Source organism: Coregonus lavaretus (genome assembly GCF_964263955.1).
Source record: "Coregonus lavaretus genome assembly, chromosome: 11".
NCBI lineage: Eukaryota > Metazoa > Chordata > Actinopteri > Salmoniformes > Salmonidae > Coregonus > Coregonus lavaretus.
The window spans coordinates 35,480,367-35,500,371 of NC_139998.1; the positions used below are offsets into that span (position 1 = coordinate 35,480,367).

Here is a 20,005-nt window from a genome sequence, read left to right on the forward strand (position 1 = left end):
TTACAATAAAGAAATAAGGTGACCCCCAAAAGCCAGATGGAGATGGGTAAATTAGACATGCATTTGGTCTTTGTATTACTGTAGCATAGGCTATTCTGCAGCAAATGCAGGCCTATCTGTCACAAGAAAAAAAGTTACCATGAGATGATAGGTCTACAAGCATTGTGAACTGTGCTCCATACTGAGATGGGCTGTCTGTCCCCACCCTGAGCGTTGATTAGATGATTCATCAAGCAGAGGCCGTAGAAAAGCCTGATTTAGACATGGCATAGAATTTAACAGTTCCATTTCATGCCATGCTGTTCATATAAATGATTTATATAATTTACTGGTTTCTTGCAGTTATTTATCCCAGGAAAGGGAGTAGTTTTGGGCAGTAAATTCCAGTAAATCTCAGTAACCGGGTTCTGCCCTTCAACCCTAGCTCTGACATTCGAATAGTTTTGTATTTCAAAGCTCCTCACGGAATGTTTAGGCTATACAGTGGGCTTGTGTCCCTCTTCGAATAGTCTATTGTTACAGTGGCGGAAAAAAGTATTTAGTCAGCCACCAATTGTGCAAGTTCTCCCACTTAAAAAGATGAGAGAGGCCTGTAATTTTCATCATAGGTACACGTCAACTATGACAGACAAAATTAGAAAAAAAATTCCAGAAAATCACATTGTAGGATTTTTAATGAATTTATTTAAGTATTTGGTCAATAACAAAACTTTCTCAATACTTTGTTATATACCCTTTGTTGGCAATGACACAGGTCAAACGTTTTCTGTAAGTCTTCACACACTGTTGCTGGTATTTTGGCCCATTCCTCCATGCAGATCTCCTCTAGAGCAGTGATGTTTTGGGGCTGTCGCTGGGCAACACGGACTTTCAACTCCCTCCAAAGATTTTCTATGGGGTTGAGATCTGGAGACTGGCTAGGCCACTCCAGGACCTTGAAATGCTTCTTACGAAGCCACTCCTTCGTTGCCCGGGCGGTGTGTTTGGGATCATTGTCATGCTGAAAGACCCAGCCACGTTTCATCTTCAATGCCCTTGCTGATGGAAGGAGGTTTTCACTCAAAATCTCACGATACATGGCCCCATTCATTCTTTCCTTTACACGGATCAGTCGTCCTGGTCCCTTTGCAGAAAAACAGCCCCAAAGCATGATGTTTCCACCCCCATGCTTCACAGTAGGTATGGTGTTCTTTGGATGCAACTCAGCATTCTTTGTCCTCCAAACACGACGAGTTGAGTTTTTACCAAAAAGTTCTATTTTGGTTTCATCTGACCATATGACATTCTCCCAATCCTCTTCTGGATCATCCAAATGCACTCTAGCAAACTTCAGACGGGCCTGGGCATGTACTGGCTTAAGCAGGGGGACACGTCTGGCACTGCAGGATTTGAGTCCCTGGCGGCGTAGTGTGTTACTGATGGTAGGCTTTGTTACTTTGGTCCCATCTCTCTGCAGGTCATTCACTAGGTCCCCCCGTGTGGTTCTGGGATTTCTGCTCACCGTTCTTGTGATCATTTTGACCCCACGGGGTGAGATCTTGCGTGGAGCCCCAGATCGAGGGAGATTATCAGTGGTCTTGTATGTCTTCCATTTCCTAATAATTGCTCCCACAGTTGATTTCTTCAAACCAAGCTGCTTACCTATTGCAGATTCAGTCTTCCCAGCCTGGTGCAGGTCTACAATTTTGTTTCTGGTGTCCTTTGACAGACATTTACATTTTAGTCATTTAGCAGACGCTCTTATCCAGAGCGACTTACAGTTAGTGAATACATATATATATTTTTTTTTTAGGTTAGGCCTACCAGTAACCCTTTACATAGGCCTAACCAATTATGTATAAAATGATTATGTAATCCTTTATATCCTCTTTATACTATTCTGATATAGATTGAAAAGATTGTGCATGACTGCTTTTAAGTTTTAAAGCAACTCAGGTTTACATGCGTGATTCTAAATGGAAAAGTGATTTTGAAATAGACAATACAAACGTGTAGTAGGCTATGTTGTGTTCCCATCAACTTTAACTTTTCCAGGTCCTGGTGGAAATTATAAATTAAGCACCTGCAGCACCTGCAGCAAAGTAACCGAGCTGGAGTCTCCATGCTTGACTTGAAACATTGTAGCCTAGCAGTGAATCAGGAACCTGTTATACAATCCTTCATCTGAGCACTTGCCCTCCATACATGGCACTGCTGTATCATAGCAACACAGGCAAATCAATAGGGGTTGGGTTCAGAATGAAACAAGACCCTGTTTAAAACAGAGCTCCCAGCTGGAAAATTGTGGGAACGTATGTTTTTGGTTTCACATTGGTTGTGGGAATGAAGCCATACGTTTCCTGACAGGTAAAACAGAACGTTTTTTTATAAACATTCTGAGCACAGCAGTGAATGTTTAGCCTGTTCTGGGAATGTTTATTTGTAGGTTGTAGGGAGGTTCTGAGAACGTTTTACTCTGGTTCTGAGAACTTTTTCCCTAGGAGGTTATCGTAAAGCTCTGAGAATGGAATTAAAGGTTATTTCGAGGTTTTTTAATAACTTCCTAACAACATTCAGTTAATATTTTTGGGTTAACTCCAAGCACAGATAGGACACATAGAAATTAATTTACTTAGGCATTAATCATGCAAACACATTTTTTTTTTTTATTGTGACATGGCATCAGTGAGATTCGAACCTACAGTGCATTCGGAAAGTATTCACACCCCTTGACTTTTTCCACATTCTGTTACGTTACAGCCTTATTCTAAAATTGATTCAATTGCTTTTTTCCCTCATCAATCCCCACAATACCCCATAATGACAAAGCAAAAACAGGATTTTAGATTTTTTTGCAAATGTATTAAAAATAAAAAAAACATACCTTATTTACATAAGTATTCAGACCCTTTGCTATGAGACTCGAAATTGAGCTCAGGTGAATCCTGTTTCCATTGATCATCCTTGAGATGTTTCTACAACTTGATTGGAGTCCACCTGTGGTAAATTCAATTGATTGGACATGATTTGGAAAGGCAAACACACCTGTCTATATAAGGTCCCACAGTTGACAGTGTACACTACCGTTCAAAAGTTTGGAGTCACTTAGAAATGTCCTTGTTTTCGAAAGAAAAGCAATTTCTTTGTCCATTAAAATAACATCAAATTGATCAGAAATACAGTGTAGACATTGTTAATGTTGTAAATGGCTATTGTAGCTGGAAACGGCTGATTTTTAATGGAATATCTACATAGGCGTACAGAGGCCCATTATCAGCAACCATCAGTCCTGTGTTCCAATGGCACGATGTGTTTGCTAATCCAAGTTTATCATTTTAAAAGGCTAATTGATCATTAGAAAACCTGTTTGCAATTATGTTAGCACAGCTGAAAACTGTTGTGCTGATTAAAGAAGCAATAAAACTGGCCTTCTTGAGACTAGTTGAGTATCTGGAGCATCAGCAATTGTGGGTTCGATTACAGGCTCAAAATGGCCAGAAACAAAGAACTTTCTTCTGAAACTCGTCAGTCTATTCTTGTTCTGAGAAATGATGGCTATTCCATGCGAGAAATTGCCAAGAAACTGAAGATCTCGTACAACGCTGTGTACTCCTCCCTTCACAGAACAGCACAAACTGGCTCTAACCAGAATAGAAAGAGGAGTGGGAGGCCACAGTGCACAACTGAGCAAGAGGACAAATACATTAGAGTGTCTAGTTTGAGAAACAGATGCCTCACAGGTCCTCAAATGGCAGCTTCATTAAATAGTACCCGCAAAACACCAGTCTCAATGTCAACAGTGAAGAGGCACTCCGGGATGCTGACCTTCTAGGCAGAGTTGCAAAGAAAAAGTCATTTCTCAGACTGGCCAATAAAAAGAAAAGATTAAGATGGGCAAAAGAACACAGACACTGGACAGAGGAAGATTGGAAAAAAGTGTTATGGACAGACGAATCGTAGTTTGAGGTGTTCGGATCACAAAGAAGAACATTTGTGAGACGCAGACCAAATGAAAAGATGCTGGAGGAGTGCTTGATGCCATCTGTCAACCATGGTGGAGGCAATGTGATGGTCTGGGGGTGCTTTGGTGGTGGTAAAGTGGGAGATTTGTACAAGGTAAAAGGGATCTTGAAGAAGGAAGGTTATCACTCCATTTTGCAACGCCATGCCATACCCTGTGGACGGCCCTTGATTGGAGCCAAATTCCCCCTACAACAGGACAATGACCCAAAACACAGCTCCAAATTATGCAAGAACTATTTAGGGAAGAAGCAGTCACCTGGTATTCTGTCTATAATGGAGTGGCCAGCACAGTCACCGGATCTCAACCCTATTGAGCTGTTGTGGGAGCAGCTTGACTGTATGGTACGTAAGAAGTGCCCATCAAGCCAATCCAACTTGTGGGAGGTGCTTCAGGAAGCATGGGGTGAAATCTCTTCAGATTACCTCAACAAATTGACAACTAGAATGCCAAAGGTCTGCAAGGCTGTAACTGCTGCAAATGGAGGATTCTTTGATGAAAGCAAAGTTTGACGAACACAATTATTATTTCAATTAAAAATCATTATTTCTAACCTTCTCAATGACTACATTTCCTATTCATTTTGCTATATGTCCTATTCAAACTCATTTCATGTATGTTTTCATGGAAAACAAGGACATTTCTAAGTGACCCCAAACTTTTGAACGGTAGTGTACATCTAGTACTACATCCATGTCATATACAAACTCCTTTTTTTTTTGTTCACCTTTATTTAACCAGGTAGGCCAGTTGAGAACAAGTTCTCATTTACAACTGTGACCTGGCCAAGATAAAGCAAAGCAAAGCAGTGCGATAAAAACAACAACACAGAGTTACATATGGGGTAAACAAAACATAAAGTCAAAAATATAACAGAAAATCTATATACAGTGTGTGCGAATGTAGTAAATTATTTTAGTAAATTTGTCGACGAATATGTAGTGAGGGCCAGCCAACAAGAGCGTACAGGTCACAATGGTGGGTAGTATATGGGGCTTTGGTGACAAAACAGATGGCACTGTGATAGACTACATCCAATTTGCTGAGTAGAGTGTTGGAGGCTATTTTGTAAATGACATCGCCGAAGTCAAGGATTGGTAGGATAGTCAGTTTTACGAGGGCATGTTTGGCAGCATGAGTGAAGGAGGCTTTGTTTGCGAAATAGGAAGCCGATTCTAGATCTAACTTTTGATTGGAGATGCTTAATGTGAGTCTGGAAGGAGAGTTTACAGTCTAACCAGGCACCTAGGTATTTGTAGTTGTCCACGTACTCTAGGTCAGACCCGCCGAGAGTAGTGATTCTAGTCGGGTGGGCGGGTGCAAGCAGCGTTTGGTTGAAGAGCATGCATTTAGTTTTACTAGTGTTTAAGAGCAGTTGGAGGCTATGGAAGGAGTTGATTGTATGGCGTTGAAGCTCGTTTGGAGGTTTGTTAACACAGTGTCCAATGAAGGGCCAGATGTATACAAAATGGTGTCGTCCGCATAGAGGTGGATCCGAGCATCACCAGCAGCAAGAGCAACATCATTGATATACACAGAGAATAGTCGGCCCGAGAATTGAACCCTGTGGCACCCCCATAGAGACTGCCAGAGGTCCAGACAACAGGCTCTCCGAATTGACACATTGAACTCTATCTGAGAAGTAGTTGGTGAACCAGGCAAGGCAGTCATTTGAGAAACCAAGGCTATTTAGTCTGCCAATAAGAATGCGGTGGTTGACAGAGTCGAAAGCCTTGGCCAGGTCCATGAAGACGGCTGCGCAGTACTGTCTTTTATCGATCGCGGTTATAATATCGTTTAGGACCTTGAGCGTGGCTGAGGTGCACCCATGACCAGCTCGGAAACCGGATTGCATAGCGGAGAAGGTACGGTGGGATTCGAAATGGTCGGTGATCTGTTTGTTAACTTGGCTTTCAAAAACTTTCGAAAGGCAGGGCAGGATGGATATAGGTCTGTAACAGTTTGGATCTAGAGTGTCACCCCCTTTGAAGAGGGGGATGACCGCGGCAGCTTTCCAATCTCTGGGGATCTCAGACGTTACGAAAGAGAGGTTGAACAGGCTAGTAATAGGGGTTGCAACAATTTCGGCGGCTAATTTTAGAAAGAAAGGGTCCAGATTGTCAAGCCCAGCTGATTTGTAGGGGTCCAAATTGTTCAGCTCTTTCAGAACATCAGCTGTCTGAATTTGTGTAAAGGAGAAGCGGGGGGGCATGGGCAAGTTGCAGCGGAGGGTGCAGAGCTGGTGGCCGGGGTAGTGGTAGCCAGGTGGAAAGCATGGCCAGCCGTAGCAAAATGCTTGTTGAAATTCTCGATTATTGTAGATTTATCGGTGGTGATAGTGTTTCCTAGCCTCAGTGCAGTGGGCAGCTGGGAGGAGGTGCTCTTATTCTCCATGGACTTTACAGTGTCCCAAAACTTTTTGGAGTTAGTGCTACAGGATGCAAATTTCTGTTTGAAAAAGCTAGCCTTTGCTTTCCTAACCGATTGTGTGTATTGGTTCCTGACTTCCCTGAAAAGTTGCATATCGCGGGGGCTGTTCGATGCTAATACAGTACGCCACAGGATGTTTTAGTGCTGGTCAAGGGCAGTCAAGTCTGAGGAGAACCAGGGGCTATATCTGTTCTTAGTTCTGAATTTTTTGAATGGGGCATACTTATTTAAGATGGAGAGGAAAGCACTTTTAAAGAACAACCAGGCATCCTCTACTGACGGAATGAGGTCAATATCCATCCAGGATACCCGGGCCAGGTCAATTAGAAAGGCCTGCTCGCTAAAGTGTTTTAGGGAGCATTTGACAGTGATGAGGGGTGGTCGTTTGACCGCGGACCCATTACGGACACAGGCAATAAGGCAGTGATCGCTGAGATCCTGGTTGAAGACAGCGGAGGTGTATTTAGAGGGTACATTTGTCAGGATGATATCTATGAGGGTGCCCATGTTTACAGATTTTGGGTTGTACCTGGTAGGTTCGTTGATAATTTGTGTGAGATTGAGGGCATCTAGTTTAGATTGTAGGACGGCCGGGGTGATAATCATATCCCAGTTTAGGTAACCAAGCAGTACGAACTCTGAGGATAGATGGGGGGCGATTAGTTCACATATGGTGGCCAGGGCACAGCTCGGGGCTGAGGGGGGTCTGTAGCAAGCGGCAACAGTGAGAGACTTATTTTTTAGAAGTAGAAGCTCAAACTGTTTGGGCACAGACCTGGAAAGTATGATAGAGCTCTGCAGGCTCTCTCTACAGTAGATTGCAACTCCACCCCCTTTGGCAGTTCTATCTAGACGGAAAATGTTGTCGTTGGGGATGGAAATTTCTGAATTTTTGGTGGCCTTCCTAAGCCAGAATTCAGACACTGCTAGAACATCAGGGTTGGCGGAGTGTGCTAACGCAGTGAATAACTCAAATTTAGGGAGGCTTCGGATGTTAACGTGCAAGATACCAAGGCTTTTACGGTTACAGAAGTCAACAAATGATAACGCCTGGGGAGTAGGAGTGATACTAGGGGCTACAGGGCTTGGGTTAACCTCTACATCACCAGAGGAACAGAGGAGGAGTAGAATAAGGATACGGCTAAAGGCTTTAAGAACTGGTCTTCTAGTGCGTTGGGTACAGAGAAAACTCCTGCCTGTTAGCTATTAAGCTTCTAGCATTCCATTGAAGGACCTAAATAGGTTGTTCCAACCCATCACCTCTTGGCTGATTCAACATCTCATGCATCATTACTCCAGTTGATTCTGTAATTCCCAGGAAATCTTTGGCCACGCATACCACTTCTATGCGTGCAGACTTTTTCTTAACCTGATCACTCATATTCATCACACTACACATGAACGGCAAGAAGTCAACCCTGTTCACAACCAATGATTATTTTTTGCTTCTGTGCTATACATCCACAGAACGCAGCACTATGTTCCCCCCGCAGCTACAGCATCTTGCCTTGGCCTCCACCCCACACCTGCCATAATCATGTGGTCCCCCACACTTCGCACAACGTCTCTGCCCCTTACAGACACTAGCTACATGTCCCATGTGCTGACACTTAAAGCACCGAAGCGGCGCTGGCACAAACTCCCTAACATAAAAGCTGATGAATCCTAGATGTACTCGTCTCGGAAGATTCCTTTCAAACTCTAACAGCGCCATAGTGCTTTCTACTCCACCATCCCTTTTCTTACTGCTCATTCGCCTCGCCTCAACCACTTTCCTCCCGGTCACCTCCCTTAAACTCCTCCATTGACACCTCCATCAGTACTCCCGCAATCACCCCTCTCACTTTCGCCCTACTGCCAGGGATATGGCATTTCACCCTACCTCCATTTAGTGCCTCCATTTTCAATATCTTGTCCCTCTGAACTATATTAACCACAAATATAATTCCCTTTCCTTTCCCTACGCACCTTGTATCTTTTACATGTCCTATATCTGATTTGATGGCCTTTGACAACGTTATCGGATGTAATATTTTACTTGTTGTTCTCCTGTACCTAATCTCCCTGCCTGTTTGCTCTCCTAGATTCCCCCTTCCATCTATGTCCCCATCTGTGGTAAATCCACCCTCATCCCCTTTTCTGAACCTTTTCCTATTTATTTTTTTCCGTACCATCATGTAGGTAGACTCATCACTGATCCTACTAACTTCATCCATCTCAGACTTACTCCCATCTAAGTTGTGGTCCTCTGTAGCTCAATTGGTAGAGCATGACGCTTGTAACGCCAGGGTAGTGGGTTCGATCCCCGGGACCACCCATACGTAAAAAAATGTATGCACACATGACTGTAAGTCGCTTTGGATAAAAGCGTCTGCTAAATGGCATATTATTATTATTACCTGCCATGCCTACCTCAGTCTCAGTACAGTCCCAAACGCACCACTGCCTTCACTTCTGAAACCGATTGTTATGATTGAACACAACAACAACAAAAACAATCAGTTTCCAAAGTCAAATTCCGCGCTTATTTGGTATGTCATGATTCAAACCGTGGTCCTGCTGATCCGCACACAATGCTTCCCTGACCACCTCCTGAAGTGGTCAGACAGATCATTCTGAACACAATCAGACCTCAAAGCGACTTCTGTGCGTCTAGACCCGTCTTTTCAATGCAAGCTTCGAATTCTGACAGCAGAAGTCGCATGTAAGTGTCAAGTGTAGACACAACAGTACATAGTACCTCAACCAAGTGCGCACCGATTTTACATGTGGAATCTCGTGAAAAATGTCGGCAGTTAGATGTCTACAGCGGGTGGTCCCTAAAACACAGCACGTTAGATTGTGTGCCAGCCTTAAGAAACATGGTTCTCAGAACCTTATGTGCTAGCTGTGCTGAGAAAAGATACAAAGAGGCGATATCCCCTCCTGCATGGGGGACCAGAGACGGTGAGGGGACCACCAAACAGGAGCAGGGGTATACAACAGATGCATTCAATAGAAATAGACTAGCCTATATCCCCAACATCTCGTCATTATTTCACAAATGTAGGCGATTCATCCCCAACACAGCCTAGTGAATAGTCTAATGAAATTTTAATTTAAGCAATATTCTTGAGTCTTACCTTGTAAATCTTCTGATTTCGCCAGTTTATAAAAGTCGAAAGCGATCCCTTTATGTGTGCTGCGTCTCCCCAACAAAAAAAATATTATGATTGAAATGATCTTATGCATCTACCGGTAACGTTAGCCTATGTGTCTGCCTCTGTGCACTTAGGTTGTCGGAATCTAACTGCATTTCCACTTTACGCAACAATGTGTCTGAGTGAGACATCATATGCGGTGATCAGCCTGTGCGGTGACGAATCCAGATGTGAGGCTATATTGTGATATGTAGCCTAGGCAAAATAAAACAGATTTGGAGGCGGTTTCCAGGCCTTAAATTAGACAGGTCGGGCAGTTTCAGCGAGGAATGACCCTGTAGCTCAGCTCAAACCGGTCATGGCTAGAAACCCCGATGGCTGTGGTAGCCCCAGAAAAATAGAGCCTACCCCGCATTCCTCAAACGCGCTAAAGGGGCGTTGGGATTTGTAGTCCTCCTGGTCATATAAATTCATTTCAACACCACAGCCACAGCTGTGTGAATTCGGCAAATCCATGGTAAGTGGTGTGCTTCAAGGGAACTGTAGTTTCATCATGATCATCAAGACGCGGGCACCGTTTCGGGAAAATACAGGCACGTTTATATGCCAGATGAATGATGATGATGATGAAATACATGCGCACGGTCTATATACCACCCTATGCATAATTATCTCTACCACAATGTGCGTTATTGTATACAGTACCCACTGGGCACAGATGTCAGTTCAATGTCTATTCCACGTTGGTTCAACGTAATTTCATTGAAATGAGTGGAAACAAAGTTGATGAACGAGTGTGAGCCTAGTGGGTAGGTCATAGTGCAGGGGGGGGGGGGGGGGGCAGGACCGAGTTTGAGAAACCCTGCTTATAGGGGGCTCTTTATTATGCACATGAACTTTTTCCCAAAAACATTATATGCTGCTATACATATTCCATTTCAGAATCTTTACATCATTTCGTTTTTGTGAGCTACAGTGATTTTATCTAACACAATGTGGAGTTTTATGGGTGGGAAATCCAGTGGCGGCTGGCCGATAGAGGGCGCTAGGGCGCCGCCCCCTTAAATAAAATTATTTAAAAAAATAAAATAAAAAATAAATAAAAATAATAATAATAATAATAAAAACATCAGTATGTCAATATTTGTGTGTTTGAAATATGGAATGCACACAGTAATATGTGTAAGATATGATAGAAAATCATATTCGCAACCTTTCCTCTGCCTGTCAAACGCCTCGTCAGCTCTGGGCGATACAGAAAGTGCCCCGAGGAGGCGGGTCTACGTAGCAGTTAAGCCAATTGCTAATTTAAGATATGAATGTATGACATAAAATGTAGCCAATCAGCGATCTTAAATCGAATCCAAGGAGGGCGATTATTTTATCGCCCCAAGCTCGCCCCTGATAAAATAAGGACCGGGCTCCAGTGGCGCCATTTTTACTAGACGACAATGGCGAGCGCAAACGTTACTCCTCCAAGACCCAACCCTAACTCGGTGAAATCTCTCCTCCAAGATCCGTTTGAGAGGAGAACTTTGTCAGAGAAAGTTCGGGTGAAAGAGCTGGGCCCAGATCAACCTGACCTCTCAATCAGACAGCAGGCTAGCGAGAAAGGGAAGCAGTATATGCGCGGCTTCTCCCGTAGCTGGTACACCAGGAAGGCTTGGCTAGCTGGGTGCACTGATGCTAATGCTTTATTTTGCTTTCCGTGCTTGCTTTTTATAACGACGGGGTCAGATTCAGCATGGACAGGTACCGGAGTGAGGGATATGAAGCACCTGTCAGAGAAGGTAAAGAAACATGAGAACACCAGGGCACACATGGACAACTCTGTAAAGCTAGCTGTATTAGGAAGGGTGAACATTGCTACGCAGCTGGATGACGGCCACAGGATTGCGGTGAGGAAACACAATGAGGAGGTGGATAAAAACAGGCACATTCTATCCAAAATTATCGATTGTGTGAAGTTCTGTGGGGCTTTTGAGTTGGCCTTGCGTGGGCACGAGGAGACTGACTCCTCGGACAACCCCGGCATTTTCCGGGGCTTAGTGGATTTTGTTGCCTCCCTCGACAGTGTGCTGGAGGAGCACCTGAAGACAGCTACCGTTTTTAAGGGCACGTCAAAGACGATACAGAACGAGCTGTTGGACTGTATGCTGTCAGTGCTTAAGGATTACATCCTGGAGGAAGTAAAGAGTGCTGATTTTATCGCCATTCAAGCTGACGAGACGACTGACGTTTCCACCCACTGCCAGTTGGTGCTTGTGATACGCTACATCGATGCTAAAAGTAACGTCCAAGAGCGTTTTTTCGAGTTCATTTTGATCGAGAACGCAACCGCCGACACCATCGCTACAGCGCTGCTGGAGAGGCTCAGCACCATACTCTCACATGGACAAAAGGCCAAACTTATTGCCCAGGCTTACGACGGAGCAAGTGTGATGAGGGGAGCCACCGGCGGAGTGCAGCGTAAAATAGTGGATGTGTACGAAAATGCGCACTACGTCCACTGCTATGCACATCAGCTGAACCTCATCATGCAGCAGGCTACTTCACGCATCCCCAGGATCGGCACTTTCTTTTCCGACCTTGCAGGATTTTCTGCTTTCTTCTCCAGGTCTCCCAAGCGAACCACCGTGCTTGACGAAGTGGTTGCGCATAGACTCCCCAGAGCCTCTACAACACGGTGGAACTTCCACAGTCGCGCTGTAAACACTGTGTACGAGTACAGGGATGACCTCCTAACGTGTTTCCAGACCATCAGAGACTCTGGGAACTTTGATGCCCCGACTGTCAGAGAGGCGGGGGGCTTTGTGAGGATGCTCGAAGACGAGGCTTTCTGTTTTTTCCTGGCACTGTTCCACAAGATCATGCCAAATGTGGACATGCTTTTCAGCCAGCTGCAGAAGAGGAACATCGACCCTGTCTTCATTAAAGCACTTGTCCAGAGGTTCACAGACAGCATGCTAACAATCAGGTAAATAACTATATTTACTATTGGCTGATAAAGATGTTGTTAGAAAGATGAATAGTTCACTTACAACAGTTTAAAAGCCTAAATGTGTCTGGTCATCAAAGTGAGTGATTATCATAGAGCCGTCACAATTATATTTGTTTTAGTATTTTAAAAGGAAAGAGAAGACACAATCAGACGTTGATAATAATGCAGGAAAGTACTACACAGTTTGTAATAATTATTCAGGTGTCCACCAGGTCAATTTCTAGAAGAGGCCTAGTTGTTATTGAAGATTAACTTTATTGCTAAGTGCACAGCAGAACAAAATGATGTTGCATCCCTCTCACAAATGTAATAGAAAAAGGCTTTAAAACGTAATAACATCAGTTAATTATGTACATCACAGGTTAAAAGCAGTTACTAGACATAGTTTGTGTGTATATACACACTATCTGTCTGTCTGTCTGTCTGTCTATATATATATATATATATATATATATATAAAAGTCACTGGTTGTGTGTTGAGGGGGAATTACAGTGAGTTAAGAAGTCTGATTGCAAGTTATCAAATTAAACTTAATTTTTTGGACCCAGGGCCTCAATTCCCTCTTTGTGTGGGGACAGCGCATCTGACGAGCAGCAACAGCCCATCAAGCGACGGAGGATGCTGGGACCAGGAGAACAACAGAGGTTGGCTATAGAGGTAAGTTGTGATGTAATTGTCAGTGTTTCCCCCTAGAACTTTTTTCAGGCCTGGTAGTATGTAGCCAAAACCCTGAACAATCAGCACCTTGGTAATCATATACTTGAGTTGGACATAGGCATGTGTCAGTCAGGATCACTTGCATCAAAATAGCTTAATTGCAAATTAAAGCTGATGATGTATCTTTTACAGGTATGTGATACCATCCTGAGTCATGCCAAAGAGAGGTTCTCCTTCACCCAGCACCTCATCAGCGCAACACTATTGCACGGAGAGTTGTTCCCACAACACAGTGTGAAGTTCCCCAATACAGCGCTTGAAACAACCGTGGAGGCGTACCCCATGTTGAACAAGGCCAAGCTCAAAACCGAACTGTCCCTCATCTATGAGAACAGTGAGTTCAAGGCTTGTAGTGGTACAGTGCCCCTGTACCAGTTCTTCATGGAGAACAACCTTCAGAGCACTTTCACAGAGACTGCCAGCCTCCTCAAGATCCTCATCACCACACCCATGACAACTGCTGAGTCAGAAAGGTGCTTCTCTACACTGAAAAGGATCAAGACCTTCCTGAGAAACAGCATGACACAGGATCGCCTGAACGCTCTGGCCATGCTCTCCATGGAGAAGAAACTTGTCAGGGACATTCCTGACTTTAATCAAAGGGTCATTGAGAGGTTTGCCACTCAGAAGGACAGACGGGCAAAATTCCTGTACAAATAAGATGACAGACACACACACACAGAGCAGCTCTGGCCGCATGTTTCTTTGTATATAGTTGACCGTAGCATAAAAAATCCAGTTATATATGGTACTCTAGAAAGTCTTAATAGTGTCTTTGCTAATATTACTGTATATATGTTGTTTTGTATCAATTAATTGTTGCAGTTCTGGAGCACATTAACAATTAGTCACATTTAGTATGATCATAAAATACTGTATGCTATTCTTCCAGTCAAAGGTTTGAGTTCATCCACTTGATATCCATTTCTATATTATACATCCTTTTATACAGTGTAAGATTTCCTATAAACTTTATAATAATTTCATGTTATTGTCCACTTTCCACTCTGTTCTGACAGCATGCCTGTTGCGTTGCCTGTTTACTACCAATGGTGAAAAGTTCACTTTAAATGCAAATGAAAGGCTTGGGTTTGTGTAATATGTTTTTGTGTAAGAATGCCTCAACTTTTTAATATTGGCATTAAATAATTACTGAATGTTTCACTGAGCACTGCTGTCCTGCAGTTTGTGTTAAAATATATCGCGATGGTTACAGGAAAAAAAAAGTATGGCACAGCCCCACCGAGAATATTTTTCACCAGCCGCCACTGGGGAAATCTCTTTCTGAGTCAGCACAGACTACCTGCATCACAGAGTTTCTGAACCTGTATTTGCTTAGCGGTTAAGAGCGTTGTGCCAGTAAACGAAAGGTCGCTGGTTCTAATCCCCGAGCCGACTAGGTGAAAAATCTGTCGATGTGCCCTTGAGCAAGGCACTTAACCCTAATTGCTCCTGTAAATCGCTCTGGATAAGAGCGTCTGCTAAAAGAAATATATATATATTTCATCCCACTGAGAAACCTCAGCTTCTAATCAAAGCATATGCATTGTCGCCCCCTAGTGGAATAGCTCGTCAACTGTAATTCAATGCGTTGGCGCATTTTCATTATATGTTTTTGATAATTTAAACACAATTGATAGTATATTTTCCATTTTAGATAGATACATCAAATAAAACTTATATGGCGTAACATATTTGAGCTTCATGTTAGGTCCTTATAATTGTGTAGTAGGTCACAGGCACATTGTGGACAGATTTTTTTTTTATGACGTTGCAGATCACGAAGGACCCACGATCGACAGAAAGCGTTTACCCGCAAAAGTATCAATACATTCACGGTGTGAATGAAATTCGTCATCCAGTTAATATCAGCTTCATCCGAGCTGCTACACCGGTAAAACGTTTGCATACAGTTTTCGCACAATACAATATTGAAAACAAAATATATATCAATAGAAAAATGGTTACGTGTTTGGGTAGACTACTGAATTAACGAAAGCCTAGCACCACAGCTGTTGTCTTAGGCTAGCAAGCAAGCCAAGTATTGGAAAGTTGCGTTGTCTTTCATGAAATATTTTTGTAATGGTAGGCTCCTGTTATGCTTGTTGTTTTTGTGTACAATCAACTTTACAAAGTTGGCTAGCTAACATTAGCTAGCTAGGCTCTGTATTGTAACGTTAGCTAACTACAGTAGTTAACTTAGTTACGGTTTTATTTGTAATCAATGTTGACAAGCCAACTATGGTCAACAGATGACAAAATGCTTTTGCTTGCGAATTTGTGTGCAGTTTCCACGACGATCATTACTTTATTTTGCATTATAGTAGCCGAGGTCTCTAGCTAATAGATACCGGTTCATATAAAAGGTACTGTAGCTAGCTACATTACTAATTATGTTACAAACACTTGCAACAATGCAAACCATTTTTTTGTATGCAACAATTTACTAATCCTTTCTTCCACAGCACCTGGTGTTGCTGTGGCCTCTTTGACCTGCACCTGAAGGTTGAGAAACAGCCACTATGTTTCTGTATAACCTGACCCTGCAGCGTGCCACTGGCATCACCCACGCCATCCATGGCAACTTCTCAGGTACATACACTATATATACAAAAGTATGTGGACACCCTTTTGGCTATTTTAGCCACACCCGTTGCTGACAGGTTAATAAAATCGAGCACACAGCCATGCAATCTCTATAGACAAACATTGTCAGTAGAATGGTCTTACTTACATTTACATTTTAGTCATTTAGCAGACACTCTTATCCAGAGCGACTTACAGGAGCAATTAGGGTTAAGTGCCTTGCTCAAGGGCACATTTACGTCATTTAGCAGACGCTCTTATCCAGAGCGACTACAAATTGGTGCATTCACCCTATAGCCAGTGGGATAACCACTTTACAATTATACTTTTTTTTTTTTTTGGGGGGGGGTAGAAGGATTACTTTATCCTATCCCAGGTGTTCCTAAAAGAGGTGGGGTTTCAAATGTCTCCGGAAGGTGGTGAGTGACTCCGCTGTCCTGGCGTCGTGAGGGAGCTTGTTCCACCATTGGGGTGCCAGAGCAGCGAACAGCTTTGACTGGGCTGAGCGGGAACTATGCTTCCGCAGAGGAAGGGGAGCCAGCAGGCCAGAGGTGGATGAACGCAATGCCCTCGCCTGGGTGTAGGGACTGATCAGAGCCTGAAGGTACGAAGGTGCCGTTCCCCTCACTGCTCCATAGGCAAGCACCATGGTCTTGTAACGGATGCGAGCTTCAACTGGAAGCCAGTGGAGTGTGCGGAGGAGGGGGGTGACGTGAGAGAACTTGGGAAGGTTGAACACCAGACGGGCTGCGGCATTCTGGATGAGTTGTAGGGGTTTAATGGCACAGGCAGGGAGCCCAGCCAACAGCGAGTTGCAGTAATCCAGACGGGAGATGACAAGTGCCTGGATTAGGACCTGTGCCGCTTCCTGTGTAAGGCAGGGTCGTACTCTCCGAATGTTGTAGAGCATGAACCTGCAGGATCGGGTCACCGCCTTGATGTTGGCGGAGAACGACAGGGTGTTGTCCAGGGTCACGCCAAGGCTCTTCGCACTCTGGGAGGAGGACACAACGGAGTTGTCAACCGTGATGGCGAGATCATGGAACGGGCAGTCCTTCCCCGGGAGGAAGAGCAGCTCCGTCTTGCCAGGGTTCAGCTTGAGGTGGTGATCCGTCATCCATACTGATATGTCGGCCAGACATGCAGAGATGCGATTCGCCACCTGGTTATCAGAAGGGGGAAAGGAGAAGATTAGTTGTGTATCGTCAGCGTAGCAATGATAGGAGAGGCCATGTGAGGATATGACAGAGCCAAGTGACTTGGTGTATAGGGAGAAAAGGAGAGGGCCTAGAACTGAGCCCTGGGGGACACCAGTGGTGAGAGCACGTGGTGCGGAGACAGCTTCTCGCCACGCCACTTGGTAGGAGCGACCGGTCAGGTAGGACGCAATCCAGGAGTGAGCCGCGCCGGAGATGCCCAGCTCGGAGAGGGTGGAGAGGAGGATCTGATGGTTCACTGTAGGTTGGTTACTGAAGCGCTCAGTGACTTTCAACGTGGCACCGTCATAGGATGCCACCTTTCCAGTGCTGTTATTGTGAAGTGGAAACGTCTATGAGCAACAACGGCTCAGCCGCAAAGTGGTAGGTCCCGTGTAGCTCAGTTGGTAGAGTATGGCGCTTGCAACGCCAGGGTTGTGGGTTCGATTCCCACGGGGGGGCTAGTATGAAAAATGTATGCACTCACTAACTGTAAGTCGCTCTGGATAAGAGTGTCTGCTAAATGACTAAAATGTCAAATGTAGGCCACAGAAGCTCACAGAATGGGACTGCCGAGTGCTGAAGCGCATAGCGCGTAAAAATTATCTGTCCTCAGTTGCAACACTCACTACCAAGTTCTAAACTGCCTCTGGAAGCAACATCAGCACAATAACTGTTCGTCGGGAGCTTCATGAAATGGGTTTCCATGGCCGAGCAGCCGCAACACAAGCCCAAGATCACCATGCGCAGTTTGGGGAAGGCCCTTTCCTATTTCAGCATGACAATGCCCCCGTGCACAAAGCAAGGTCCATACAGAAATGGTTTGTCGAGATCGGTGTGGAAGAACTTGACTGGCCTGCACAGAGCCCTGACCTCAACCCCATCGAACTCTTGGGATGAATTGGAACGCCGACTGCGAGCCAGGCCTAATCACCCAACATCAGTGCCTGACCTCACTAATGCTCTTGTGGCTGAATGGAAGCAAGTCCCCGCAGCAATGTTCCAACATCTTATGGAACGCTTTCCCAGATGAGTTGCTGTTATAGCAGCAAAGGGAGGGACCAACTCAATATTAATGCCCATGATTTTGGAATGTTCGACGGTCAGGTGTCCACATACTTTTGGTAATGTAGTGTAATATCCCCTCTCTTGGGCTCGCTCATCCCTGAGTGTATATAAGGGGTGAAAGTAAGCCGATACAGAGTAATGGCTAAATAAATAGTGGAGCTACACCATACCGGTTGAACAATAATTAAATCAAAGATGCCAAGAAAACTGTAGGCTATTACACTATTTGTCATTACTGCATGTCAGTCGCATGGAAAATGAGCGAATGGACTTGAATGTGGACTGCGTTCCGGACAGCAGTTGATGAATCAATTCAGGTTTCAAGTGTATGCCTAATGAATGACACTGAATGTCATTCATGAAACTTTTTGTTGTTTTGTAAGAGATGTCTTTACATTTCTCAAATGTGGGGTGCACTGTATGGATGCTGGAATTATTTTAGTGTACAAACGTGGGAAGGTAGCCAGGCTTACAGGAGACTTTTGAAATGATTTTTTGACAATCAGATGAGAACATAACTGGTTTGTTTAATGCCACATTAAAAGATAATACATGTTTTAATTAAATGACTAATCTTTTACTATTATGCCCACAGTGATCCTATTTAATTAATAGGGATTCTATATGTAATTCTGTGTTAAGAATTAAACATAGAAAAGCGCAAGCGTCTGCACACTGAAGATGTCCCGTACCAGGAAGAAATCTACTTTCACCCCTGAGTATATACTGTATAACATGGATGATGTCACCTATCATCAGTTTGGGAATAATTATTGACTTGCCTTGCAGGAACCAAGATGCAGGAGATAGTTGTTTCCAGGGGGAAGATCATTGAGCTGCTGCGTCCAGATGCCAACACAGGGAAGGTTCACACCCTGCTCACCATGGAGGTGTTTGGCATAATCCGCTCCCTTATGGCCTTCAGGCTGACTGGAGGAACTAAAGGTGTGTGTTATGTTTGTGTGCATTTGTCTGCCTGTACACCTGAGATTGCATTTTGTATATAGATATGAATCAATCTTGGAGCCAAAAGAGTAGTTGCTGTGTGTAATGTAGATGCATATTTTCTATGTATGTGGTTGAAAAGCTCTCATTTTGAAATCTGTTTGGAGACATTTGTGCTTTTCATCCCCAGACTACATCGTGGTGGGCAGTGACTCAGGCCGCATCGTAATCCTGGAGTACCACCCCTCCAAGAACATGTTTGAGAAGATCCACCAGGAGACCTTTGGCAAGAGTGGTTGTCGTCGCATCGTCCCTGGACAGTTCCTTGCCGTCGACCCCAAGGGCAGGGCAGTCATGATAGGTAAAGAAGCTCAGGGAACAGATAACTGCGAGAGAGATTGTTTTGGAAATAGTTGTTAACAGTATTTTTGGGGGGACAAATCTATGACTTTATTGGATAATCCCCTATTGCAATGGACTGTTCATCTCCGAGTTGTAGTTTACTGATTACCTCTGTGTTTCCAGGTGCCATTGAGAAGCAGAAGCTGGTGTACATCCTGAACAGAGATGCAGCAGCACGTCTCACCATCTCCTCTCCCCTGGAGGCTCACAAGGCCAACACGCTGGTGTACCACGTGGTAGGAGTGGACGTGGGCTTTGAGAACCCAATGTTCGCCTGTCTAGAGATGGACTATGAGGTGAGAGCCCAGCACTGACCCCTATGATATGTGAATTGGCTCATGCACTCTTGTTACGTTCTACATAACTGGACCTCTTTACACAGGCTCAGATGTGCTGCTACTTTATTCTCTCTCTACACACCCAAGTGTTGTTGAAATGATGAGTCTTCATGTCTCTTCTCTGACAAACCACTGGAGAGAGCTTAAACACCTCTGATCCCAACACACAATCCCACTGTTG

The 20,005-nt window shown here is 44.2% G+C and overlaps 1 protein-coding gene across 1 annotated transcript in view; it reads left to right on the plus strand.

Moving 5' to 3' along the window:
• The first annotated feature begins 15,082 nt into the window (after positions 1–15,082).
• LOC311136776 (splicing factor 3B subunit 3-like) overlaps positions 15,083–20,005 on the plus strand; it is a 62,835-nt gene continuing 57,912 nt past the window's right edge. The window contains exons 1-5 of the mRNA XM_084171048.1: positions 15,083–15,183; positions 15,755–15,881; positions 18,929–19,084; positions 19,275–19,445; positions 19,610–19,782. Of these exons, the coding sequence (XP_084027174.1) occupies positions 15,812–15,881; positions 18,929–19,084; positions 19,275–19,445; positions 19,610–19,782 (570 nt within the window). The 5' untranslated portion in view covers positions 15,083–15,183; positions 15,755–15,811. The remainder of the gene's footprint in view (positions 15,184–15,754; positions 15,882–18,928; positions 19,085–19,274; positions 19,446–19,609; positions 19,783–20,005) is intronic.